General features: G+C 35.8%; 2 protein-coding genes across 10 annotated transcripts; both read right to left on the reverse strand.

Annotated features, from left to right (window-relative positions):
- Positions 1 to 1,331: 1,331 nt before the first annotated feature.
- Positions 1,332 to 6,575, reverse strand: LOC107789876 (uncharacterized). Its single transcript, XM_016611748.2, has 5 exons — positions 6,436 to 6,575; positions 4,343 to 4,501; positions 3,722 to 3,773; positions 3,316 to 3,382; positions 1,332 to 1,667 (listed from the first exon to the last, which is right to left on the reverse strand). The coding sequence occupies exons 2-5, from the start codon at positions 4,496 to 4,498 to the stop codon at positions 1,577 to 1,579; spliced, it is 366 nt and encodes a 121-aa protein (XP_016467234.1). The 5' UTR covers positions 4,499 to 4,501; positions 6,436 to 6,575; the 3' UTR covers positions 1,332 to 1,576.
- A 795-nt stretch (positions 6,576 to 7,370) lies between these two features.
- LOC107789877 (protein translocase subunit SECA2, chloroplastic) lies at positions 7,371 to 25,972 on the reverse strand. Of its 9 annotated transcripts, none has more exons than XR_012700092.1 (33): positions 25,741 to 25,972; positions 25,495 to 25,629; positions 25,332 to 25,401; positions 25,126 to 25,190; positions 24,733 to 24,853; positions 24,307 to 24,398; positions 24,012 to 24,077; positions 23,755 to 23,819; positions 23,598 to 23,685; positions 23,063 to 23,128; positions 22,860 to 22,975; positions 22,688 to 22,778; positions 20,835 to 20,918; positions 20,648 to 20,740; positions 20,384 to 20,479; positions 20,191 to 20,276; positions 16,013 to 16,091; positions 15,769 to 15,882; positions 15,582 to 15,677; positions 15,438 to 15,501; positions 14,995 to 15,284; positions 13,833 to 13,888; positions 13,108 to 13,225; positions 12,820 to 12,900; positions 12,548 to 12,627; positions 9,902 to 9,956; positions 9,739 to 9,808; positions 9,471 to 9,660; positions 9,261 to 9,384; positions 8,590 to 8,664; positions 8,330 to 8,501; positions 7,970 to 8,122; positions 7,371 to 7,885 (listed from the first exon to the last, which is right to left on the reverse strand). XR_012700092.1 is itself a non-coding variant. In XM_075232930.1 (32 exons), exons 1-31 carry the CDS (start codon positions 25,939 to 25,941, stop codon positions 8,340 to 8,342), a joined length of 3,189 nt encoding a protein of 1,062 aa, XP_075089031.1. In that variant the 5' UTR covers positions 25,942 to 25,972; the 3' UTR covers positions 7,371 to 8,122; positions 8,330 to 8,339. The 9 variants fall into 9 exon arrangements, 7 of the variants coding, with proteins under 7 accessions (XP_075089031.1, XP_075089030.1, XP_075089035.1 ...); XR_012700091.1 differs by having other exon boundaries at positions 8,315 to 8,501; XM_075232930.1 differs by having other exon boundaries at positions 7,371 to 8,122.
- Positions 25,973 to 26,203: the final 231 nt, after the last annotated feature.

Raw genomic sequence — 26,203 nt, forward strand, 5'->3', positions numbered from 1 at the left:
TTTTCAACCATGCAAAGGTCAACAAGAGAGCTAAACAAGAGGAAACATCTTCAATCAACCATCTAATTTTACAACCAAAATTCACAGATGAACATGAGTTTTCTATCATGGTTGCTGCTTTTAAAAAAATATCATAACAAGTGATACAACTCAAGAATTTCAATATGCATAGAAGTAGATTACTTGAGTTTGGGATTTCTAAAAGATACTCTGAAATATATGTGTAATAATTCTTAATGATTAAACCGATAATAAAAATACTACCTCGTATCGATAAACTGTTAACTACTAAATTTTAATATGTTCACTAATAGTAATAACCCGTGTCATAAATTTTTATTGTGTTTAAGGAGTTTGTTTGGACGTGAATATTTTTTACAATGAGAAAAGGGATTGGATTTCGTTACCCAAAAGTGTAGGAAGGGGGGGGTGGAATGTATTTCTTAGTTGGTCGAAGTTCAGAACATGTCTTTGACTAGTCCAGCTATAATGAACAACATGTTGATTCTTCTCCAGCTGCGACACCAGTCACCCCATGTGCAACCTTTGGCGGTGGCAAATCAAATGTTGGTGCTGGGGCGTACATTCACCGGAACTCTACACAAAGATCTCGCACACGCCATTTAATTTAGTTTCTCTTTTAAGCGAAGAACAGCACTTGTATTCTACTCATAAAAATGAAACTCTAGACCTACAATTTTTTCTTTTTTGTTAGAATAATGTGGGATCCGGTATGGGCGAGGCAAAAAGGGGCCCAATGCGATGTTACTTCCCTCTATTTCATTTTTTTTATAGGATCGACTCTCTTACATATTAGTCTATCGGAAACAACCTCCCTATCTTTATAAGGTAGTGGTAAGGTCTACGCACACACTACCCTCCCCAGACTCCTTTTATGGGAATACAGTGGGTTCGTTGTTGTTGTTGTTCTCTTACAGACCAAAAAAACAAGTTATAGGGTAAATGTGTAGAATAGTATTGAGTAAATGTTTGATCATTTAAAAGTTGCGTGAAGCTTAAAAGTGTTTTGATGTTTGATTTGTATGAATGGTAAAAGCATGACGAAACTTTAATATAATAGTAAAAGTTGCCAAGTTTTGAAACATTTAAAAGAGTTGACATAAATTTAGAAAGTGAGGGAGTAACGAATTGCTTTATTTTATAAAGCTATATGTGTTTTATAACAGATTTGCATTTTGCTTAATGTAATTGAGGGCCAGTTGCTCTCTTTTTCTTCATTCAATGTATTCTCTTTCAATTGCGTGTGAGGTTTCTTTATCATTGAGTGAGACTGAAATTGGATACCGTGTAAACACCACTACATTGGGGAATTTCACCACAAAACTCATCATGTCAACTTTTAAGTTGCTCAACAAAACTACTAAAATAATCAAGTCCAGTAAACCTACAAATTACCAAGATTGCAGTGAATAGAAAATCCTCATGATTTCGTTTAAAGTATTATTCTGCAAGTTCTCGTATAATTTGTCTCACTTCTTATAACATAATAACTATGAAAAGTGCAACCGTAAGCAAATGGCTCCAACCATCCAGGTCTTGGAGGCCAAAAATTACATTAGTACCTTTTGCCTCTAGATTCACTTCTAGAGACCATCAACCCTGAGAGTTTGTTCACCTCATAAAGCAATGCGGCTGAGAACAAGAAGCTGCATTAAGATCCAAAAACACCCAATCAGACCACGCAGTCAGTCCTGTATACATGTTCATGACAAGATGTGACATAACGAACCAATCAATGATCCAAATTCGCCACACCAAAATATTTGGCTCGTTAAAGTTACTACTCTAACAAAAATATATATATATTAAGAGTAATAAACTGACAATAACATGTTCACAATTTATTACTGACTTTCCTATTAGATGCAAGAGTCTGCTTGGTGATTCTCTACCATCTTTTATAACCAATCAAGTAGGCAAGCAGTAGAACCTGAGCTCTCCCTCTTAGAACAAATCTAAAGAAACAAAACTGCAAGATGCTTTGGTACACGGTTTATCAAGGAACCACTTACCCATGCTAAGCAGAGGCGGATGTAGTGTGTTAGTTATGGGTTCAATTGAACCCATAACTTTCGACGCGGAGTAGAAATTTATGTGTAAAAATTCATTAAAATTGCAAAAATAATAGATTTGAACCCATAACTTTAAAAATATAATGGGTTCAATGTTAAAAATCTTAAAAGTTGAACCCATAGAGTTTAAATCATGGATCCGCCTCTGATGCTAAGGAGGGATAGAGGGAAAAAAAGGAAAAAGAAAGAACCAATGGACAGACAGTGCAGCAGCAATTGACAGATCTATATGCAATGATAACATTCTTCTTTAATTCTTCAACAGGAAACTCAGGTTTTGATAATATAAAATGCGAACAACTGCCTTGAACCAGCAGAGGGTTTTGCTCAAGTTTTTAAACATAATGCAAATTTCTGTTTCCTTGTTAGGACTAAGCCGATAGGATTTGATTCCTTCCTTGTACTTTCTTGATTCCTCATTAAGAAAAGAGGTTTGTTTCCAGCTAATTAAAACAAATTGATAAGTACTTTCACAGCTAAGTTATTTACAGGAAGACAAGTAAGGTCAAAGTTCTCCAACCTTCCACCTCATTTTATATGAGTTTCTTTGGTTTGGGAGAAAAGCTTGGGGCTTGTTCGCCAGTATTTAAGCACGATTTGAAATTGCATATGCAATTAGAGATGGCAAGATGGGTAATCGGCTAAATAAATACTCCCTCCGCCCCAATTTATGTGGCAGTATTTGACTCGGCACAAAGTTTAAGAAAGAAAGGAAGACTTTTGAAACTCGTGGTCCAAAACAAGCCATAGATATTTGTGGTTGTAAATCATCTTATTAAGGGTTAAAGTAGGAAATTTAAAGTTAAACTGTTTCTAAATAAGGAAGTATACCATTCTTTTTGGGATAGACAAAAAAGGAAACTATGACACGTAAAATGGGACAGAGGGAGTAGTTGTGCATGTGGAATTGAATGACTAGCTTAACAACCCACTTATTACCCATATATTACGGTGATGGAATGCCAATTGATAGATTGGACATTTGTTCAGAAAGGAAGTCAAGCTTGACTCCGCTCATTAACCAATATACAAGCCTAAATTCTTTTGGATCAGCTGTTGATGAGAATGGCAGTCTGACATATGAAAGAAGAGAAGAGTAAAGAGAAAGGAAGGTGGAGATGATAGGTTAGCATCAAAACAGCAATACTGTAAGATCATTGAGGAATAGTAAACATAAATCTCTTTAATAGTGGTAACTAGATGGTAGCTTTTAGTTCATTACCATGTCGTGATGCAGACTCGATGAACAGTGCTAGCAGCAATAAGAGCAACTACCTCTGCAAGTATAACTGCAATGAAACAGACAAATAGAACAGATTAAAAAATTAATTCACCCATACAGCTGCTGTATCTCTTTACTAATGCAGGATATATGCTCCAGAAAACTTAGCATTAATCAGTTAACAAGTGACTTATACATATGGGATTGAATATTAAAATAAAGATGCTAAGGAAAATGTACAATAACTCCAATTCTACATCTAAGAAACTAAAATCTATTTTTACTTGAGCTTAGAATATCAAAGCACATGACAGCATAAGCAAGATGGATGTCAGAAAGTTATTTAGATCTTTAACAGAATTGATCGAAATATGACAATGGATAATTCAAAACATATCCCACTCACCAGCACCCCATCCACTCCTTACACCACATGTTTCTTGATAGTTTCCAATGAACTGCAGAGTAACACCAAGTCAAGCTCAATATCAGAATAGCTTGGTATAAACTGTTCTAGCAAAGCAACATGTGATACTTCAGTATGTGCAGCCATAAAATGCATGACAATCATGAGACTATGTAAAAAACGGTGAAGACTACGGTGGATCTAACAGCAAAATGATACAACAGGAAAGTGAATTGATCTCTAAAACGAAGATTTCTTCCACAAGATGTCAGGGAGGAAAGGTTACTTCTTAATTTCTTCCCTTCAAGTTTGGTCTCCCAACAGCTGAAAACAGAGAGCACATTGAAAATGTGTGCCATCAAGCTCACAGTCACAGTTTAGTATAAAGCTTGTATTTATATTCATAGCTTGTATCTGGTTAACTTGCTGGTGGAGAAAAAAGTAAGCTCCACATACATTTGCAAATGAATAGAACAATTTATACAAGAAGAGCACACATCAAAATGCATACAGCTATATTGTAGAGGAATACAGACATCGTAAATTTTAAGAATTTGATAGACTGGTAATAGTTTAATTGATAACACAGCACTTCTTAATACGAGGAGTAATTTTTCTCACCGTTAGCAGCAAAATGAAGATGAGAGAACTAGTGAACCCTCCAAGAATGGTATACAATTCTGAAGATGCTAATTTCCCTCTATACACTTCTTGCAAAGAGAGTGTTGCGATGAACAGAAGAAAAGAATACAGCATCGAACTACCAGGTCCAGCCATGGACTTCAGGTGCACAAAAGAAAAAAACAATCAGACTGATGAATTGTTTGAAGGAAACACGTCAAAAGAAAAGAAAGAGGTAAGGGTAGCAGTGCTGTAGGAATCCAAAAATAAGCTCCAATTCATTTTTAACTTTCAAGGTATTATCAGGAAAGATTGACATCATGCGAGCTAGAAGCAACCTTAGAGAAAAGCATTGAATAGCACGACTCATTACATTAAACGATTAAAAATATAACAGACAACAATGTACATTAATCCTTATGTTTAAACTAACTTTTATGCTATGTTGCGCGGACTCTCCAAAATGCTACCACACCCGTGTCGGATCCTCCAAAAGTACACTACTTTTGGAGGATCCGGCACGCACCCAGAGATATTTTCTGAGAATCCGAGCAACACGGCTTTTATGGAATTAGTATACTAAGGAAATAGTCAACACAGGAGATGAACTGGTACTGGGTTATGTTCTCCACCCACAAGCAATGTCGTTGAAGTGCATATAATATATTGAAGCTGGGTGATATATTTGATTATCAGTAATTGGGTGATAATATTTGATTATCAGTAATTGAAAAGCTGTATACTGTTAAATACAAAAATGCACGGGAAAAACCACTTAGATGAAAAAGCTCTATCCCGCATTTGCATTTCCTTCACATCCAGCATTTTTGTCGATCATAAGCTTAGCACATTAATGACTACTTTGTGTACTCTCTTTGATTCTTAGTATGTGAGTAGAAGATAAAAGTTCACTAATTACTACACAAAATTAGTTTAGCGAGTAACCTGTAAACTATTATTCAACGTGAATAATTCTGATCAACAGAACATATACTAAAAAGAACAGTTACCGATCAAAATAACAAAAGAGCATTTTGAATGGTTTCTAACAAATTGAAGCATCCCTCTCCTCAGAATTATATTTCTTTAGTTTTAACAATGATTGCGGTCTGGGCTAATGTGCACACACTTCGACAAAACCATCAGGTACTTGCACCTCCCACCAACACAAGTTTCGAATAACTCTGCCTATCAAAGCTTAGGTAGATGGAAAGAATTTACTCAGTGTCGCCTCTGCTGGGATTCGAACCTTTGTTAAAGACATAAAACTTTTTGTCACTTCAACTCTTCGCTAGGTCATCCCCTCGGGGTTACCATCTCTTCACAATTCCGCTTAATTTTAGCCATATTAAATACCAAAGTAGAAAAAATTTCTAACATTGTCACTGATCAAGAAACAAAGTTCCAGCAAAAGGTGAAAACTGAAAAGCATAGAAAGGTGCCAACATTGTTGCAGCTTTAGTGAAGAAAGTGCGGCTAAACACCAAGCATAAAGTAACCCAACTTCAGGGCTTAAGGCGAACCTCAAGCAAGCCTATAACAAAGCTGATTTGTCCACATTAGAGATACCCATATCATTTGCCACCAACCATTTTGTAACAAAACCATGTTAAAACCAGTTTTATGACATTAACTATCTCTGCCCCGTTCACATTTCAGCAATGCATTATACTGTATCATTGATCTTTAAACTTACTCTCTAAATGAACACAAATTTAACAACCAAAAAACTAGCCAAAACTGCTTCTAGGAAACAGAAACGACCATTTTCATAAACATCTTCACTACACTAAGATATAAGAATTATAAAGAACATCACTTTATCCAGTTTAGAGATAACCACTTTGTTTCCACAAAATCTTTTTCCCAAAACAGCATGACAAAGCACTAACTTCTTGAAATAAACCCTTACATGATCCAATTCAATGCTTGAACCCAGATACCAAACAACAATTACAAAGAGCTAGTAAAATTAAAAAGAAAGCCAGTTTTTCCTTTTCCTAGGTACATTGTAATACCTAATTAATTCAAAAATCATCCTGTAAAACTATAAAAAGGAACTGTAAGAGGATAAAGGGGTTTTGAGAGCTCACCAGAATGTAATTTGAGACTTGGGTTGTGAAACGAAGAGAGCACGCACAAAGTCGGATCGAGATTCGACCGGTTTAAGGAGAGGAGATTGGTAAGTGGAACTGAGCGATTTGTTGGGGGTGAATAAAAGGAAAAGAAGCAGCTCAACGGCGTCGTAAAGTGCTATAATTGTGAATAAATGAGGTACTCCGAAAATAAATTACATAAACTTTGGGTGAATTACTGAATTTTTTCTTAGTTTTGTACCATTTATGCCAAATACTTGAAGTGTAAATCTCTATTAAGTTTATAAGTTTAGGATATTATACAAACTTAATTCAACCTCAACTTATTTGGGACTTAAGCAATTGTTATTGCATACAAACTTAATTCAACAATTCTTAAATTATTCGTTATTGCTTATTTCTCGTATATTTGATTTCTTTTATCCCTAGTCTCTACCTTCAAATAAATATTACTTACATAGATTTTTAATTTAACTGATATAAATAAGTGAAACTAACCTGGATTATCATAACGCTAAATTCAATTGAGGGGAGGAGCATCATTTCCTCTTTTCCCCTTTTCTTTTGAATTTAGTTGTCTTTTTTTATGTTACAGTTTATCTCAAAAGTCAACCTCGATTACACCTGGAACTATTCATATTTAAACTTCTTATTATCTAACTTTATCTTCAAACATGTAGATCGTATTTTAATTCACTCTAAAAATAAGTGAATTTAGAAGGGGGGGGGGTCCCTTTTCTATTTTCCACTGAGTTTTGTTTGTATTTTAGCTGAAAGATCATTCATACGCTAAATAATTAGGTGGATACTGTCTCTTAATATGCTCATTCTCGCCAATAAAAATCGAGTATGCAATTTTTTCCAGGTTAAAGTGACATTGTAACAACAGATAACTGTATTCTGAGCCTATTTTCGTAAACTAGACAGTAAGGTAAATAACCTATTATAATATGTTAAAATACAATAATAGTGTAAATGTTATTTACAATGTCTTGTGTATATAAGTTAAGTCATTACATTATTCCAATGTTACAAACATCTTCTGCGGCATATTTGAAGAGTAAGACCTGTCTCACTAATCATTTGTACTCAAATAAACAAAGAGGTTGAGCTCCAGGATCAACATCCAGCATTTCTACATTTCAGATAAGCAACTCGAGCAATTAAAGCCCTGCGACTTATTGTTGCAATGACTCAGAATGATGCATAGTGTGACCATTTGTGATGGCTCATCCCTACTGCCTTCGGACGAACTGAAAGGCCTCTCTCTTCAACTCCCTCTACCCAATACAATTTTAGCAAAGCCAACGCTGTGCCAAAAAAATGAATCTCCGTAGTTTTTTATTCTGAATCTCCGTGGTCACATTTCTACAGTCCTAGCCTGTGCAGGTTGCTCAACATCCCTTATCTAAGCCGACTGATGTCATGTACTCAGGTGGTCCTCAAACTATTCAAGGTGCAAATTCAGATTATCCCTACTTCAAAAGACACAGTAACTTGAGACAAGGTTCGGGTATCACACAAATGCTACCTTAGCTACTTAGAAGAGTTGACAGTCATATCAGCACATCAGCTTATGCCTCCACAAATCATGCCATTTGTACATCTTAGGTTGAGCTGAGCTGGAATAAGACGCGAAAATTCATCCCTCGGACTGGGAGGTGAATAATGAGAATCCAAGATCCTGTAGAGAAGTCATAACGCACATACCAATTAGCAACACAACCAACAATAAGCATGTCAACTCAGAAAACTAATTCTTGCCATCCCCGTTCTCCCAACCAGCTTTGCAGAAAAATAAGAGTATAGTAACAACAATATGAGGAGTGTCCCAGCCAAGCCGAGGAGCAAAGGGAGAGAAAACATGATAACCTACAATGAATAGAAACACCTGGACATAATTAAACATATAACTCGTGACTCTCCATTGGAGATGACCAATAGCACAGGAGGGACTCCACGGTAAGCCTCCTAGTTGCACTAAGCATTGAGATGAAAAATCTGCAACCATCGATCTTATACTCCTCGAGTGGATTTCTGTGCCCAAAACTCCTTACATTCACCTGTTCCAGAAACCCAGAGGGAGAATCAATATACGACTTCCAATCAAAGGAAAGCATAGTTTTTCAAACAGATAGGCAAATACCATACCGCTGAACTTAGTCGGTTCATGTTTATAAGATGATCCCTCCAGAAGCAATCCAATGTTTTCAGAAGTACTGCCCTCTAAATCCAAATAACATAAGGAATCAATTAAGAAAATAAGATTCTTTTTGAACTTAATGCATATGCACAAACTACACACCCAAACCCTCTATCATAATCTAATCCTATATGAAAGGTAATTATTATGCAATAAAAGATGGCATAAAATGATATCATAACCTAGTAAAAAGCAAAAGGATTTCAGGTCACTGGTATGGTCTTATTTAAATTTTAAACATTGAAAGGATTTAAATATCACCAACACCAAAGTTTGCTTCCTTTTTCCTCTTTTTCCCGATGATGACCGAGAAATCCCAGCGGGCTAGTGGAGCAAGGTTCAAAATTCGGTGGATAGTGGGGCCACCCCTTACCCTTCTCTACTTAAATACCAGGCAAAGCCTCCGGTAGGGTTCGAACCTGTGACGTGCGCTAAAACCACACATCACGGGTTGCACTCTTACCACTAGCCCTGGGGGCATTCCTTTTTCCTCTTTCTTTTAATGAAAAAGAACATACAATTGGATAATGACAAATCTGGCGTGCAAACTTGATATGATGGCATACCAATGATGAGGAATGCGCTTAGTAGCATGAGCAAATTGAAGAAAAACGATTACCTCTATTTCCTTCACGTACACAGCATCATATCCAGATTCTTGTATTACATCTAAATAGCTGGCAATGAGGAAATCTCCCAGGTACTTTCGAAGGAAATTAACCATCTCTCTGTACTTCCCATACCTAGCACAGAAATCAGACATATATAATTAGAAGATTGAAATAAAGAAGTTTAAATCATTGAACTCATTGATGTAGATTGTCCATACTTCATTGAGTCATCGGAGCATATAGCCAACCAGCGTCTGAAAGAAGAGGTCTTTCCACGTACACCTCTAAAAGAATTTGGAGTTGAAGGCAAATTTGGAAGGGAAAAGTTGTCAATGGATACTGATTTCACCTTCTGAAGTTGTACAAGAGAATCTACTAATGCTTCCTCAGTAATCCCAGCAAATGAATCTACACATAATTTCACTGTCAACTTTATGATGCAAACTTGCAAAATTCATTACTGGTTATACCATAATCCACTCTTACCATTCAATATCTCGCCTGCTACGTCTTTGAACTCCTTTAAGATTTTGTCCAAGCACCAGTTACTTGGGTGCTATGACATTTAGCAAAATAACATCAGTGAGAAAAAGAAAAACAATGCAACGCATCATAAAACTTGTCTACTTCAGAGAAGAAATCTAGCTACCTTTTGCGGATTAACATTCTTAAAGATAACATCATCCACCACTGCTTGCATGTATCTACATAGAATTGTAATGGTGGTGAGAAAATCTTGATCCTCGAAAGTATATGGGCTTAGCTGAAAAAACTTAATCCAGAACAACATGTGCACATGCAAAGAAATGAGTTTGCATCATGAATAAAACGATCTCTTATTAAAAGCCAAGTACACTGGTCACAGTGGACTAACAGAGGGATATAGGCTAGAACATATGATGTTTTCAACCGCTTCACCGTGTACAGATCCCAGAAATAATGGTCAAAAAATAAACCCACAGTATAAACCCACATTATAAAGACAAACTGCCAGAACCATCTGAAGCAGGATCCGAGACTGATTTTACTGGGACCTTTTGAACCAATCAAAGTAGTCGATGCATCATATTCACATAAATAATGTTTCAAGATACTGAGGAATTTCACCTCAAAATAGCAGAGTACATTTGGATAGTATATTGCATACACCAAGTTAAACATGGAATTAAAAGTCAAAAATGACTGAGGGAAGAGGATTTCATTTTATTACGTGGCTTTTCACTTTGTAAAAGAATTATAACTAAAATTAGTTTTGGATAACCAACTCTGAAAGGACAAGTGATTAAAATCCCTGAGCAATATCAAAGAGCATTTATCCTTCAGATGAGAGTGAAATTGTTACCAGCATAAAGTAGTTATGATGCACAGGAAAGCAGGGTGGGCCATGCTGGATCCCATGACCAATATCTAACTTACTTTGCAGGTCACTTAAGGAAAATATTGTGCTTGATTATATAACAGAATTAATCAGAAAAGAGATGAGAGGAATCTAGAATATTGGGGAAAAAGAAACCAGAAAACAAAATATTAGAAAGGAGAAAAAAGAGCTCCTGAAGATAGAAATTTTGAAGTTACTTTAGATTTTTATAAAGTATTTATTCAACAATATCTTCAGCGATAAACGAACTGACGCAAGGTAAAAAAAATAGAATATTAAAATAAATAAGAAGAGAAAAAGGGGAATAAATAACTAATCACATCTCTGTCCACATTTACATTGTATTATTTCAGTTTTCAGCAAGGCCGAATACAAGGGAGCAAGAGGTGCCCTGGCTCAAACAAATTTCCCAAGTATTTATTTTGGAACAAATCGTTCACTGCTGGGGAAGCCACGTAATGTTAACTGATGACAGAAACGCGGGTTAAATACTGTAAATTGGTTCAAAAACATCTCCGCTGGTTCAAATCCCGCTCGGCCCAATAATTTCCCAGTCTGCCGTGAGATGATATAACTTATTTGAGCTTCAAAAATACCCGGTTCGCAAAAGTAAACAGCAAACTAACCAAAATACCAAGGAAAAAAAAAAGATAAAACTGACAAAAAGCATCTTAATGACTTCATTCTGCAACCACAACATCTCAAGGAGTGTTATAGCATCATTGGTCAAATCATAAGATGCACTAGCATGAAAGTTTTAACGTGTAAAAAGATTGAAAAGAGTACAAGCTTCAAAAAGTCACATTATTGTTTTTCAAATAACTCTTTAACAAGATAGGGAAGATGACACGACAGATTGGCTACTTCCTCAAATTTCATGCAAATTCTGTCTTAACTCTTCCTTTTTCTCAAGACAGAATTTTAATAATTTTGTGCTGAGTAGAGTTGGGTCCATGAATCTAATATCCCATACTAAGCTTTAGGATCGTCAAATCACCGAGCCCACAAAATATCTGGCTGAGAAAGTCGGGCTATGAAATATATAAAAGAAAAAATGCTGCTAGTTGTACCCTGTTCCATACCTTCACTGAAGGGTATAAGTCATTGTGCAACACAAGTCTCTTATCAGCATCAAACAGGTCATGCTTTTATTTTACTTCAAATTCTAGCATAAAGTATTGATCCTTGATTTCCTAGAGATACTATCTAACTTATAAGACGAGGAATATCTTCACAACATTTGCTATACTTCTGCTGGTTCGCATTAACTAAAAAGACTTCATCTTGTTATTTGCTTATCAGCATTTTACAAAAGTATACTCCCTCTGTCACATAGTATCAGAAAAAAATGCCACATAGTATGCTGACTTGGTCAAAGCTATTTTGAATTTTGTAATGTCTCATAACAAAATGACAAAGTAATAAAATACATTAGAAGTAATTTTCTCCCTTCTAATTTGATAGACCTGGATCCGAGAAGAAAATCAGAGGAAGAGTTAAAAATCTCAAAAATGAGAAAACATGTGAAGCCATATGTTGACTTTTGCAATTTAGGATGATAAAATAGATACTGAAGTTGTAGTGCAGTGCAGAAAGTACTCTTTGTGTAACATTTTATTGCAGAGAAATGTGTTAAATTATTTATTTTGGAAAGAGGATATCATTTTAGAGCACAGAAAAAGATAACGCAAAACCTCTTTTGGATGGAGGGAGTATATTATCCGAGTCTTATAACTTTCCAATTACAGCATACTGTGTGGAGCAAAAGATTCGTGACGTTTCAAAAAGAAACTGACAAAAATAATGGGATGGTATTCTAAATATGAAAACTCAGATACTTTTCATGACTGCAGATAGATGAGTTCGAACACAGATATTGATTCCGGCATTCAAATGACTGAGAATCAAGGGGCTCACTTGAAAATGTGCTCTGAACAACTCTCAAAATCTCCAGTTAAAATTAATTGCCGAAGATCGTAAACATGCTTTCTTTGAACCTGCGAAGGAGAAAAAGTAAAGCATATAATACAGCAAGAACGTGATCACGCAAAATCATTATTAAAAAATGAATTAGTAGACTTAATAGTAAAATGCACATATTCTTGAGTCAAAAGTAGGGGACAATATCCTAAAACGAGAAACGAAGACATCAAAACAGCAGAAGCTGAATCAGTACATGAGCTACATACCTCAAGGACTTCATCGAATTCTACTAGGCTCTTTCGTATTCCAAAAAAGTATTTCTCAGCATTGATTTGTAAACCCAAAAGCTGACAGTAAAGTAATGTTCCAACAATCATCGTTAGAAGCATGTCAGAGAAAGAAAAAAGAAGGAAGATATATCTTTGAAAAACAGAAATAACACTGAAACCAAACATATCAAAGCCACACTTATCCATATAAAGAACAAAACGGGAAAGACCCCAGCATACTAAATTACAGAGACAGAAACAAAGCAAACAGAGATTATTCAGCACCTGTTTAACTATTCCATGACCTTCTATTGGGATATCTTCATCATTTGTAATCCTGGATATAAGTTTCACTGCCCACTCAGTGTCAAAGTTAAATTTTTGAAACATCTCATCCTGCAAGCTGTAATAAATAAAAGTAGCTAGGATCAGCAATGGCATTTAAAGGATAACAGGTTAGTCACAGAATGTAGTAATCTTTTCACGAAAAGCTGAAATACACTTTTCAAACTTATACAAGAATTTTGATATTTCACCAAAACCAAGAATATTTTCAGCACACTAGAGGCGAGTAACGCCAAGAGTACAATTTAGAGTTTAGATAACTGCAGAAAAATATAATGCACATACACCATGTGCAATATGGAGAACTTTACCCTGAATTAGGAATCAAGAACACTGTGAAGGAGCTTTGCCTTTTTTACCTAAATTAATAAAGGCATAGAAAATTATGCTATTTTGGTGTTCTTTTATATGCAATAGTGCTTATAACTCACATAGCTGAACCAGCAACTGTTTATTTCAGAAACATACATATAGACATGTGTATGTACACGCGTGCGCACGCGCACACACATATATGTAAGTATCTTCTTACAAACAGAACAAAGATATAGTTAAGTTCTTCTTCTTCTTTTTTTATAAGGAAATCAGAAAGGATGGTTAAGTTATATTTTCTTCACGATCAAAGTATTGCAGAGGAAGGATTAAACTTAAATCTAGCATCTTACCTCACCATAAATCGTGTTGATCCAGGATCACCCTGCCTGCCAGCTCTACCACGAAGCTACAAGGCACAACTTATAGATCAATACCCAAAAGTTAAATCACAGAAACGAATTTGAAGAACATGCCATTATGAGTTGCATCACCCATTTTTACATTAAGCTGGTTCTACAGGTAATGATCCAAAAAGATAGAAATAAGTTCCTGGATGTCTACAGTAAAAGTTAGCTATTATGAAAGTTCAAGGTGGTACGAAACAAAATAAACTAAGAAAGTTTTCCCAACTTCACCAGCTAAATAAGGTGCAGTACTGCAGTAGAATACTTGCTAGACAAGGTATGAATTGTTTGACAGTGCATTTGTGCACATTAAGACAACTTTAAACTAGAAAGCTCCAGTACCAAATTCTAAGGTGCATATCATGCTGTAGTGGCATCAGTTACATAATTATCAAGGAGACAAAAGAAGACCGAATGAAGCAAGTAACACAATAGGGAGCTTTGTTTTGTAGGCAGACTACAGACATAGAATCAAATATTAAGCACCTACTGACCTTGGTGAATGACGCGCCTATATTTAGAAGGAAAGGAAGAGTCAAGAAAAAGCTTCTGCCATTTGCAGACAGAAGTTATATAAATGTAACTTCGTCCAAAAGGTCATAAAATTGCCCACTTCCAACACATGCGGAATTAACAAGACCATGAAAGACACAAAAAGTCTCTATGGAACTCGCACAGTAACTACAACGATAAGATTAGGCGGTCAAGCAAAATAACTGCTATACTCATAAGAATACGAAGTTGTCTAAGCATTCTTTCATTTTTCTGCAACATGAATAAGCATTTCAAGAGGCCAAAGGTTTACATTATTTTATTCTTATACTTTCTTGATACAAGTGCCAATTCAGTTTTTCCTCTTTGAAAGTCCTACAAAATTAAGAGCCCGTTTGGATTGGCTTAAAAAAAGTAGCTTTTCAACAGAAATAGCTTTTAAGCCAAAACGCAGTAAGTTGGGGTTGCCCAACTTATTGCTTTTAGCTTGTTTTAAGTAGTTTTTAACTTATTTTAAGCACTTTTTGACTTTGCCAAACACTGAAAAAAGCTAAAAGGAGCTTAAAAGCTTATTTGACCAGCCTAAAAGCCAATCCAAACACCCTCTAAAACTTACCTGGTTATCAATTCTCCTGGACTCATGCAGAGAAGTTCCAATGACGTGAAGACCCCCCAGCCTTTTCACTTCTAACCCTTCATTCAAACAGTGAGACACGCAGTCCTCAAGAACTGATACATAAGTTAGAGCAATGGATGGACCAAGAGGATAAAATTCTGACTGCTCATCAGCCTGCTTCTGTAGCTCTTTTATCTCCACTGACTGACTCAGCTCAATGGATTCAGCTATCATTGACTTTGCCTCTTGATATGACCATTTCTTGCTCTCATTTTTGCTAACGTACTTAGCTAACCAATACAACAAACAGAAATCCACAAAGAGAAAGCAATCAGATAAAAAATGTCAGTACATCAATATCAAGATGCTAAAGCTATAATCCATTGGGAGCTATCAGTTAAACTGATTTAGACTTGAGATACTAGTTGATTAAAATTACTAACCCATCAGAGCCGCTTTAGCCAGCAAAGCCAATGATGACGGTCCAACTTTTATCTTTGACATAACCTACAAACGGAAATACTATCAGCAGAGGGGGAGACCAGTACTTGCTTCTCTATCTAATTGGGACAGAGTGCCAAAAGAACCTTTTGAGAATTGGATTCTCCATCAACATCAACTTCAGGAACATCTTGTGTCAGAAATGGAAGTATGCTATCCTCCAAAATTTCGTTCGCAAGCATCTTTATCATGTAAAAGCCATGAAAGTCATTCCAAATGCTAGGGCCTTAATATTAATGAGTAAAATGTTAAAGCACATGGATGTTAACTTGCCTTTGGATTCCCTCCCAGGATTATATCAGTACCCCTTCCTGCCATGTTAGTAGATATGGTGATTGCATATTTTCTCCCTGCTTGTGCAACAATATCAGCCTCCTTAGCAGCATACTGCAAGAATCACGAAAATATCAATCAAAAGCCAGCAAAATAAAATCACATGTAAAGATGTGGAAGCAGGATAATACCAAACCAAACTGAAATTTTGAGTTAAAGTAGAGCTCAAGAGTTCTGTACAAACCTTGGGACGAGCATTGAGGACATTGTGTGGAATTTTTCTTTCCTTCAGCAAGTCAGACAAGTATTCAGAATTTTCAACACTGCATTAGAATTAATATTAGTCAAAATATTGCATTAGAGACATTAGTTGTCAGCAAAGGTAATGTGAACAGAAATGAAATTCAAATTTAGATGGCTAACGGAGACCTAACAAATACAAAACTTTTTACAGTCCTACAGCATTCCAGTTCAGAGAAATTTCATAGGCTACTAGAGAGAGATCCGCAAGCAGTCATATCTTAAATCGACAACAACAACAACAATAATCCTAGTGTAATCCCACAAGTGGGGTATGGGGAGGGTAGTGTGTACAGAGACCTTACCCCTTGTGAAAGTAGAGAGGCCGTTTCTGAGGGACCCTCGACGCAAGCAGTCATATCTTGAAATTAAAATTAAGCAGATACTAGTTTCTCTAGAAAGATGATGGCATATACGTGTCAAAAAGAACTAACAGGTGAAGTTAATAACACCATTATTGCTTAATATCAGAACTTGTCGAGTAAACATCATTTGTAGTACCTGGTACGGAAACAGACAGACCTGAGAGAGTATGCTGCTTTTTAGCAAATTTAACAGAAGAATTTTCACCAACAAAAACTTACTATATATACCCCCCCCCCCCCACCCAAAAAAAAAAAGAAAAAAAAATCATAAAATAGAGAAAAAGAGGACATTTAAAAAAGAAATTGATATTCAGTTTCTATAGTTGCTATATGCATCCTTCTTTGTCAGGCTTTCCCCGTTTCCTTTATTTTCCCCCCCCCCCCTTTTTTTCTTGCCGCTTGATTAAATATTCTGTCCTTTATTGGTCTTTGCTCCTGCTGATAGTCTAATGATGCTCACTGATTATTTTCCCTCTGTTATGCTTGTACACAGGAATAAGACAAATCAATCGCTCTCTCAAGTAGCATGTAGCAGGTACTTGTCTCTTGACTCCAGTTTTCACATTGAAATCAGATTGTCCTTTTCATCTGATAACATTAAAAAGGGAATATCTGTCAAAAGAGTCTAGGTGTGGTTCTTTCCTAGGTACAAATGCCCATACGAGAGTATTTACATCATCCATCATATACGGAAAATTTTACAATTAAAGTTTTTACCATATTATTATAGAAACAATTATAACCTAAAAATGCTTCACTAAGTAGCTCCACAAAAGAATATACATGTACATAGAGATATATGTGTGTGTGTCTCTGGGTACAGTGCTGTAATCAATGATTGTAGCATATGCGAAAGTCAATACGTAGGATAACAGTTTCATAACTTTAAAACAGTAAATCAAGCCTAAAAATGCTTCACAGAGTAGCTCCACAAAAGAATATATATGTACACACCAACATGGCTTGTGGTGGGCTATGTTGCTCGGACTCTCCGAAAATGTTGCCGGGTGCATGTCAGATCCTCCAAAAGTAATGTATTTTTGGAGGATCCAACACGGGTGCGGCAGCATTTTGGAGAGTCCGCGCGACATATGTGGTGGGATGGACAGAATCCCTCCACTCTTAACCAGAGATCTCGGGTTCGAGCCCTGGGTATGAAAAAAATTCTGTTAAGGAGCGCTTTCTCCTTAAATGGGCCTTACGCGGCGCGAATCCGGATATAGTCGGGCTCCAATGCGGGTACCGGACACCAGGTGAGAAATAAAAAAAAGCACAATAAATAACTTATCAATTACTATAACGACCTCAGGTCAAAGAAAACGGTTACAAGCACAAAGGCCTTTAGCGAAATATCGTTTGTCTTTTTTACCCTTTTAAATAGTTTTTACAATAGATAAAATAGTAATTTAGTTTTTATTCCTAATATTTAGGAATTTGAAATCAACTAAAATTTTCTCTTATTAAATCTTTACTTATTTTGAATTAAAATTATTGTCTTAATTATATTTGAACTACTATCCTTTTGTGTATGAACTATGTATTATGTAAGACTTTTGTGTATGTACATGTATATTCTCAGGAGAGACTTTCTCTGGGAAGGAAACAGCAGCTCCCACAAATACCATCTCGTCAAGTGGTCCAAAGTCACACAATCAAAAAGCAATGGAGGGCTGGGTATTAAAGACTTGGCCTCACACAACAAAAGTCTGCTCATGAAATGGCTATGGAGGTTCGGTACAGATGAGTCCAGCCTTTGGAAAGAAGTAATTCTTGCTAAACATGGTAGAAGGGACAACGGGAGAACAAATACATCTACGTCATCTCAAGGGGTTGGCCCCTGGCAGCACATCAGCAAGTTAGGAAATGAATTCTTTGAGCAAGTATCTTTCAGGGCTGGGAATGGTTTGAACATTAGTTTCTGGAAGGATAAATGGTTAAACAATATTCCACTCATGGAGATCTACCCAAATTTATTCCAAATTGCCCAAGATAAGAATTCCTCTATTGCTCAAAACAGATGTGGAAACAGTTGGAATGTATTATTCAGAAGATATGTTCAAGATTGGGAGTTAGATAGTGTATTAGAATTACTAGCTAGTTTGGAGAGGTGCACCATTGATGAAACCAAAGCTGACATACTAAGTTGGGGAGACAACAAACTTTTCACTATGAAGGAATGCTACCAGCTTTTAAGTTCTCAGAATCAGAAAATTGATTCCTGGCCTTGGAAGCAAATCTGGAAGACCAAAATGCCTACAAAGGTCATCTGCTTCAGCTGGATTGCTCTTAAGGAGGCATGTTTAACACAAGACAATCTCAACAGACGGGGTTTTAAATTGGTAAATAGATGCTATATGTGTCAAAGCAGCTCCGAGTCAGTCAGCCATCTGTTTTTGCATTGTAGAGTGGCCAACGAACTATGGAATATGTTCTATTCTCTCTTTGGCATTCAATGGGTCATGCCACAGCATGTTGGTGAAGCATATGCAAGCTGGAGCCTATGGAGAGTTGTAAAGAGCATCAAGAAAATCTTGGTGATGATCCCTGCAGTTATTTTTTGGTGCTTATGGAATGAAAGGAATCATAGATGTTTTGATGGAATCTCAACTCCAACTCACTCTCTTAAAGCTAGATGTCTGATTAACCTTTTTTGCGACTAACTTAACTCCTGTAATTAGCTTTGATCAATTTTTTGATTTTGCTAGTTCCCTGATGTTTTGATGTAAAGGGACTAACAAACTAGTATTTTTATGCTCTAGTGCTTTTGTTCTTTTGTAACTTTGCATCTTCTTGATGCCTTTTATTAATGAAACACCTTATTTCATCAAAAAAAAAAAAAAAAGTTTCTCACGGCAATTTCTATATAAAAAATGTCTAGACATTCATTCTTCTCATAGGGAACTTATTCTTATAAGGGAAAACTTCAATAGATTGTAACTATGAAAAGTAAGAGATCTGTACTTAATTAAATATTTTTTAATTATTGAATGTAATTTTATAATATTGTTCAAAAATTAATTAAGAGAAATTATTGTTCGAATAGGAATGGAGTTAAAAAATTATCTATATTTTCTAAGTTATTTTAACAATACAAAGTCCCAATGTGAAAAAAAAAAATTAAAATCTTTGAATTAACAAAATAGAAAAAGAATCTAATTCAATTCTTTTTCAAAATCTTCATGTAAGTAAAATTATTTTTTAAGTTGATAAAACTCCTAAGGTACGTAAATTTATTTTCGCAAGAAGAGCACTAGCGGTGAAAGAAATTAAAAAATAAGGCAAAATTAGCTATGTCATAGTATTATTTGTTGCTTATTTTTGGTATTAGGTAACAAAAAACAATAATTTTTATCATATATTCCTACACAGGTCATCAAAAATCACAATAAAGTATATAAGGATTTTTACAGGGCAGTATTATTTATTTATGGAACTAGCCAAATTGGATCAACGTTTATCAATTTTAGGAACTTATATTTTCTTTTAATTTTTGTTCAATAGCTCAAACACATTATTTAATAATAATTACTTAATTTTTTAAGATCTTATATTCCCTTATATAGTGTATACGCGTACCCTAAGACTAGTATATATATATAGACACACACACAGATATATGTATATATGTTTGTCTGCATGCATATTTTCATAAGAAGTGCGTAATCAATCATTGTAGCATATGAGAGAGTCAGTACTTAGGGTAAAAGTTTCACAACTTTAAAGCAGTAAATCAAACCAAAAACATTAATGGAAGTACCTTGTGGTCCCCACTAAAACCGGACGACCCAATCGGAACATAAACTCAACTTCTTCACGAACATACTCCCATTTTCCTCGTGCAGTCTGAAGGCATAACAATAGAAAGCATGGAAAATTGAAATTAGAAATTTGTTACATATTCCTTTTCCTAAAACCTCACCAAACTTACTTAAGTATGATAAACATCTTACTGCAAAAGCTTGAATTGGTAAATCTTTACGAATGTTAGGCAAATTTGTGGGTACTTCAATTACTGGAATTTGAAACATCTTCAAGAACTCTTTTTCCTGCAGTGCACACGTATATAGGTGACAAGTATCCTAAGCATTGAAATTCAGAACTAAAACATAAACTATACCTGAAACAGTAAAAGTGACCCCACCTCAGTTTTTGCTAAGCATTGAAATTCAGTACTAAAACATAAACTATATTTGAAACTGTAAAAGTGACCCCACCTCAGTTTTTGCAGTCCCAGTCATCCCTGAGAGCCTTGGATAAAGCTTAAATAGCGACTGATATGTAATTTGTGCCACGACAACAGAATCAGCCTAACAAATGAATAGAGCGTGGACTTTTAATAAAGTTAAAATAATACTTAAGAAACAGTCAGAAAGGAGCAGTCAACAGTGGGAGATAGTATACCTGGATTTTAAGGCCTTCTTTAGCCTCCACGGCCTGATGGATTCCCTCAGACCATCGCCTTTTCTCTTCCACTCTTCCAGTCAACTGTAAAGTAATACCAAGAAACGAAATCAACGTCTGACATGCAACAAAAATATGTCCAAAGCTCCTCAAAATATAATCATTTTCACGGATCAGAATTTAGTCAAACTATAAGATAGCTTTAAGACCTAAAACACATGGAAGGAAATTGTCTGGAGAGACCTACAATCTCTTAGAATCCATGCAGACCTACCAAAAAGTAGGTGATAACAATTAGTTGGGATTATGTTTTACATGTTAGTACGTTCACTTCAGGTCCAATTAGCTAGGAGAATTTAGACTCGGCAAAGATTTGAGTAGAAAATATATAGAACTTCTAGTGCTAACAGTAAATATTTCCTTTTGTCAAATTTTATTTTATACAATATTGTACTGAGATGAGCCTAAACGGAACGACATGGTCAATGAGGATTCATATAACCGACCCTAACTTACTTGGGAGTACTACTGTACTAGTAAGAGTTGCACGAGAGTAGCTTTCACGCAGAATAGTAGGATATATAGTTACCACAACTAACCATCACCTAGCAAACTGCAAACTGCAAACTGGCTTGGCAGTGTGGAAATGATAGAGAAGCCGCCGAGCCCAGCAGCGTGAGCTTGTGACCCAAGTGGGGCATTAAAGTGATGGTCAAAATACAATTTAAAGGCGGCTTAATTATAAATAAATAAAAAGATAGAGAAGCCACTCCGAAAGCTAAATTTAGAAATTTGAACTACAACAATATTTAATTTAGAAGTCGTTTTCGTTTCTGAATTCCACTCAACTTAGGGAAAATGTAATTCCAATATTGGTAATTGGCTACTTTCGTCCCTCCAAGTCCATTTTAACTTAAGAAATTACTGTTCTTTTCATCAAGGTTTCTGAAATTATATTGATATATAATATAAAGAAAGCAACCTTACACGATTACACTTTAGGTTAGGTGGTGAACTGAAAACTTGTTTCTGTTCCATGATCAGAGTGATCCGTGGCATTGGGTAACAGTGGTAGGAACTCAGGACTCAGGAGAATAATTCGTCTCTGATTTCCCAGTTCCTTCCTCTATCACTTAGAGACAGGTTTGTCACGCTGCTATAGCTAGTTAACCTGTCGTTCTGGTTTTTGACTGCTTCAAAGCACACATCCTAACCAAAAAATATTTCAATTTCTTGTAATTTGGGAAGTTCCAAACCTCCAATGGATAATTATCAGCTTCCTCTCAGAATACAACATGATTGCTTAGCTCTGTATGAAATGAGTAAAAAATCTCTCTCGTTGAAAGTTTTCTATTCTACCCAGCAAATTCTGCCCTAAAGTAGTTAGACAACACAAAGCCTCAAACCCAAACTAGTTAGGATCGGGAATATGATCCTCAATATCCATTGGCCCCATTTGGACTAACTGCAGTCCGATACTCAATATATCTGCCTAAATCGTCAGATCTATGAGAAGTGAAACCCTCAAAAATCCTACTGTCGACAGTTTCTCAATAACCCCAACTTGCTTGTATTGCTTGGGATTGGTGCATACTTGTAACAGAATTATTAACCCCTGGTCGAACGACAATCTTTACAAGAAAAATGCAGATAAGCATGTGATTATCATAAAACTGGCCATGCCATTATTCCTTCATGGTTAAAAAAACCCTAACAATTCTATCTTAAGGGTTAAACTGAATAGAACAAGGGAAAGAAAGTCGATGAAAAAAATGGCAATAAAATCATCAGTGACAACAAAAGAGACCAAGAATACAATCAAACTTTATGAGGGAGACTTCTACCGCAAGTACCTCATTGATTATAAGGGCCTTTCCATTTCTAACAATGTATTGGACATCACGCTTGTAAAACTCCTTGGCTTTTAAACCGTTAATTACGAATCTGCAGTGGTTGATGTAATAGTTAAAACAAAACTACGTTATACAACAAAGAAACGAACAGAACAACAAGGTAAATGTTTACCTGGCCCATGGATCATTCTCATCCCATAAGTCACAAGTTTCTAGGGCCATCTCAGCAAGTGCAATTCCCTCCTCAGTTAACTCCACAGAATTATCCTTAAGCTCTATGCTATAATGCTGAGATTACAAGTAAAGATCATTTAATGTGTAATGTCGCCACCGAGCTCAAGTTTTAAAGGGATAACTCAGAAACTTGAAACTCACAAGACCCTTAATAAGCAGCTCAGCTACTCTAGCAGCAACAGGGTAACGAGCAGCGTCTTTATTAGCCTGAGATAGAAGGCAAAAACAAATAAATCAAAGACAAACTCCACCCAAGGGTGTGGCTTAGTGGTCAATGAGTCGGGTCGAAAACCATGAGGTCTTATGTTCAAATCCCAGCATAGGCAAAAACACTAATGATTTCTTCCCACCTGTCCAAGACTTGGTGGACAAAGTTAATCATGGGAGATAGCAGGTATCCCATGGAATTTGTCGAGGTGCACGCAAGCTAGCCCGGACACCATGGTTATAAAAATATAAAAATAAAACTTAAAGGAAGAGTGCATTCAAAAATTCGAGAAGAGTAATAAAAGACAAACAAAAATAAAGAAGCAAACATGAACAGGAAACCGAAAATAATGACACACAGCCACCCAAAATTCATGCAGTTAATACTTTCCAGTAACATAAAGAAAATTCATTTATTTTGGATAATCAATAGTACTTTGTGAGAAGATAAGAAAACAATGAGGCATACCTCACCACTTATCAGCAATGGATTTCGTCCTTCATCGATGAGGACAGAATCAACTTCATCAACTATAGCAAAATGGAAGGGCTTTGGCCTGTTTGTACAAGGTAAATTTGAACCATCACACAGATCAACAAGAAAGAGAGAAAAGGTTAATGCGTACCATCTCATCACAAGTTGCTCATGGCTAGTGGCAAGATTATCTCGAAGATAGTCAAAACCAAGTTCCTGGGCCATTGGAAATAAGAAAAGGGAAAAGTGGAGAAAGGGAGGCAGGAGACATGCAGTCGTTAGGTCAGCTAAATCAATCATCAAAGGATGTCAGAAAGCTTTCAAGTGTTAAGCAACAAAGAGAAATGGAGAAGTATATATGACATAATATATATGCAAGTGAACAGCATGAAACTCACTACAACTTACTGAATTATTTGTGTATGTTATATCACAACTGTAATTAGATCTCCTCTCCTTGCTCTTCATCCCTCTCTGTTCATAGAAAGAATTACTAGAGTTGATTTATAACAGTGTGTCTAAAATCTTTATATAAAAGAAACGGTTGGTCTCTAGAATTAAAAAAGACCAAAGCCTTGAATTACACATAATTCTTGGAAAAACTGCTTGCAAAATAAAATTTTGGAAACCATATATCCTAGATACAGAAAAGAAAAGAAAAACATAACGCTGAAATAAAAGACAGTTGATTAAAGAAAATTACTTGGATAAGGCCAACAGAAAGACCTAGAAAACGGTGAACACGTCCCATCCACTCAGCATCACGTTGGGCTAAGTAATCATTCACTGTTACCACTGTCAACGAAGATGCCAAAAGAAAAATTAGTAAACGCCAACAATTCTTATTTTAGATTTGCAATCATGCTAATATTTGCCAGTTCTAATTAATTAGTGTATGTTTGAGGTAAAACCCCGCAGATAAATTCATGTCCTGAGTTGTTGATATTGAAGATTACTCAACAATCATCCATGAACACCATCCATAGTCCTGAAGATAAAGCAGGCAAAAGTGCCTTCTGAGAGAGTAGAAATGGATGGGGAAATATTTATATGTATGTGTGTGTATGATAAGTAGATAGACTGATTGACTCATACATATATACATACAAACACACTCAACACAGCATACCATGAACACCCTCTCCGGTTAAGGCATTAAGATATGCTGCCAACGTGGACACCAAGGTTTTCCCTTCACCAGTCTTCATCTCTGCAATAGCCCCATCATGGAGAACTGATCCTCCAATAATCTAAGGTTTCCAATTAAATCATTATTGATCAATTAACATATGTAATATCTAGTTATTAGCAGAGGTAGTTTATTGTTGTATCTGTATGATTATATCAAACATCCATGTATAATATCATTACACATGACCACTCTCTGACAAGAACATCAAGATGATCTTTTGATGAAAATTAACAAAAAAGTACAAAAATATATTAGCTGTGAAATAAAGCAAATCAACATCCTTCAGAAGATGTTATGTTCATATAATCAAAATGGTCAAGAATTATACACCTGAACATCGAAATGGCGCATTCCCAGCTTCCTTTTTGCAGCTTCACGAACAACTGCAAATGCCTCTAGAGATAGAAATTGCAACGAACATGATCAAAAACAAGAACTTTAATTCTTTTGGCTTAAAGATTCACTGTTTACCTTATCAAAAAAAAGATTCAATCTTTAATAGCAAAAAAGAAAAAAGCATATAAAAGTTGTCAGACCAGCTTGAATATGAGCTAGTGTCTCTCCTCCTCTCAAACGGCGACGAAACTCCACAGTTTTTGCACTCAACTATCAAAACAAAATACCAATAAAATTAAGAGGAAAAGACAAACTAAACTAGATTAACAAAAATGACAGTTGATTGTTGAGACAAAAACCAACCTGCTCACCAGAAAGATTCTGAATAAGGGGCTCAAAGGAATTAACAGAATTGACGAGGCTGTAATAATCTTTTACAACCCAATTATTCAAGCTAGTTAAACCACTCCAAGATTTTCTCACTCCGTTCACTGTTTCCTTTTTAAACAAACAAAACAGAAAAAAAATTAAGAATATCACGCGAACAGAATTTTGAATTGAATGAAAGAATTCAAAGAATCGTAAAGAAGAGTATCATAAGTGCTGTACCATAAGAGAAGCAGAGACTACTGAAGAGAGAGTGAGACGGCGGCGAGTTTTGGAAGAAGGAGAAGGAAAAACAAGTAAAGGATATGTAGGGGACTTGGTGAAGAAGAGAGGAGTGAGTAGTAGAGGAGGGTGGTTCTTGCGGCGGTGCGGCCGGAATTGCAGCGGCAACACTGCGGTGGTGGAAGCTGCTGCTGCTGCCATTGTTGCACTGCTTTTGTTTCGGCTCTAGACTTGGGTGCGTGAATGCATATTTAAACCAATCGAACCGTAAACTTATATTTATTTTTAGGTTTCTTTTAATTAAAATAGATTGTAATGTTAAGTTAGTGTTTCCATATTGATTTGGTTGAAAAAATGAATTTTTGAAAATTGAGATAACAAATGATAATCTATATCTATCTATATTATTATAAAAGCATAAATACAATGTCGATTTATAAAAATAAATTATAATATTAAGCAT

This window comes from Nicotiana tabacum, chromosome 16, assembly GCF_000715075.1.
Source record: "Nicotiana tabacum cultivar K326 chromosome 16, ASM71507v2, whole genome shotgun sequence".
NCBI classification, from domain to species: Eukaryota; Viridiplantae; Streptophyta; class Magnoliopsida; order Solanales; family Solanaceae; genus Nicotiana; species Nicotiana tabacum.

What these genes read in the sequence shown, in the direction of transcription:
- LOC107789876 (XM_016611748.2), bottom strand. Translation starts at nt 4,498, where the DNA reads ATGGCTGGACCTGGTAGTTCGATGCTGTATTCTTTTCTTCTGTTCATC. An exon ending in TCTTCATTTTGCTGCTAACG is followed by an intron (nt 3,774 to 4,342) that starts GTGAGAAAAATT and finishes GTTACTCTGCAG; the next exon opens with TTCATTGGAAACTATCAAGA. An exon ending in AAGGAGTGGATGGGGTGCTG is followed by an intron (nt 3,383 to 3,721) that starts GTGAGTGGGATA and finishes GTTTCATTGCAG; the next exon opens with TTATACTTGCAGAGGTAGTT.
- LOC107789877 (XM_075232930.1), bottom strand. Translation starts at nt 25,941, where the DNA reads ATGGCAGCAGCAGCAGCTTCCACCACCGCAGTGTTGCCGCTGCAATTC. An exon ending in CCAGGAGAATTGATAACCAG is followed by an intron (nt 13,889 to 14,994) that starts GTAAGTTTTAGA and finishes TGTGCCTTGTAG; the next exon opens with CTTCGTGGTAGAGCTGGCAG. An exon ending in TGTACGTGAAGGAAATAGAG is followed by an intron (nt 8,665 to 9,260) that starts GTAATCGTTTTT and finishes ATTTGGATTTAG; the next exon opens with AGGGCAGTACTTCTGAAAAC.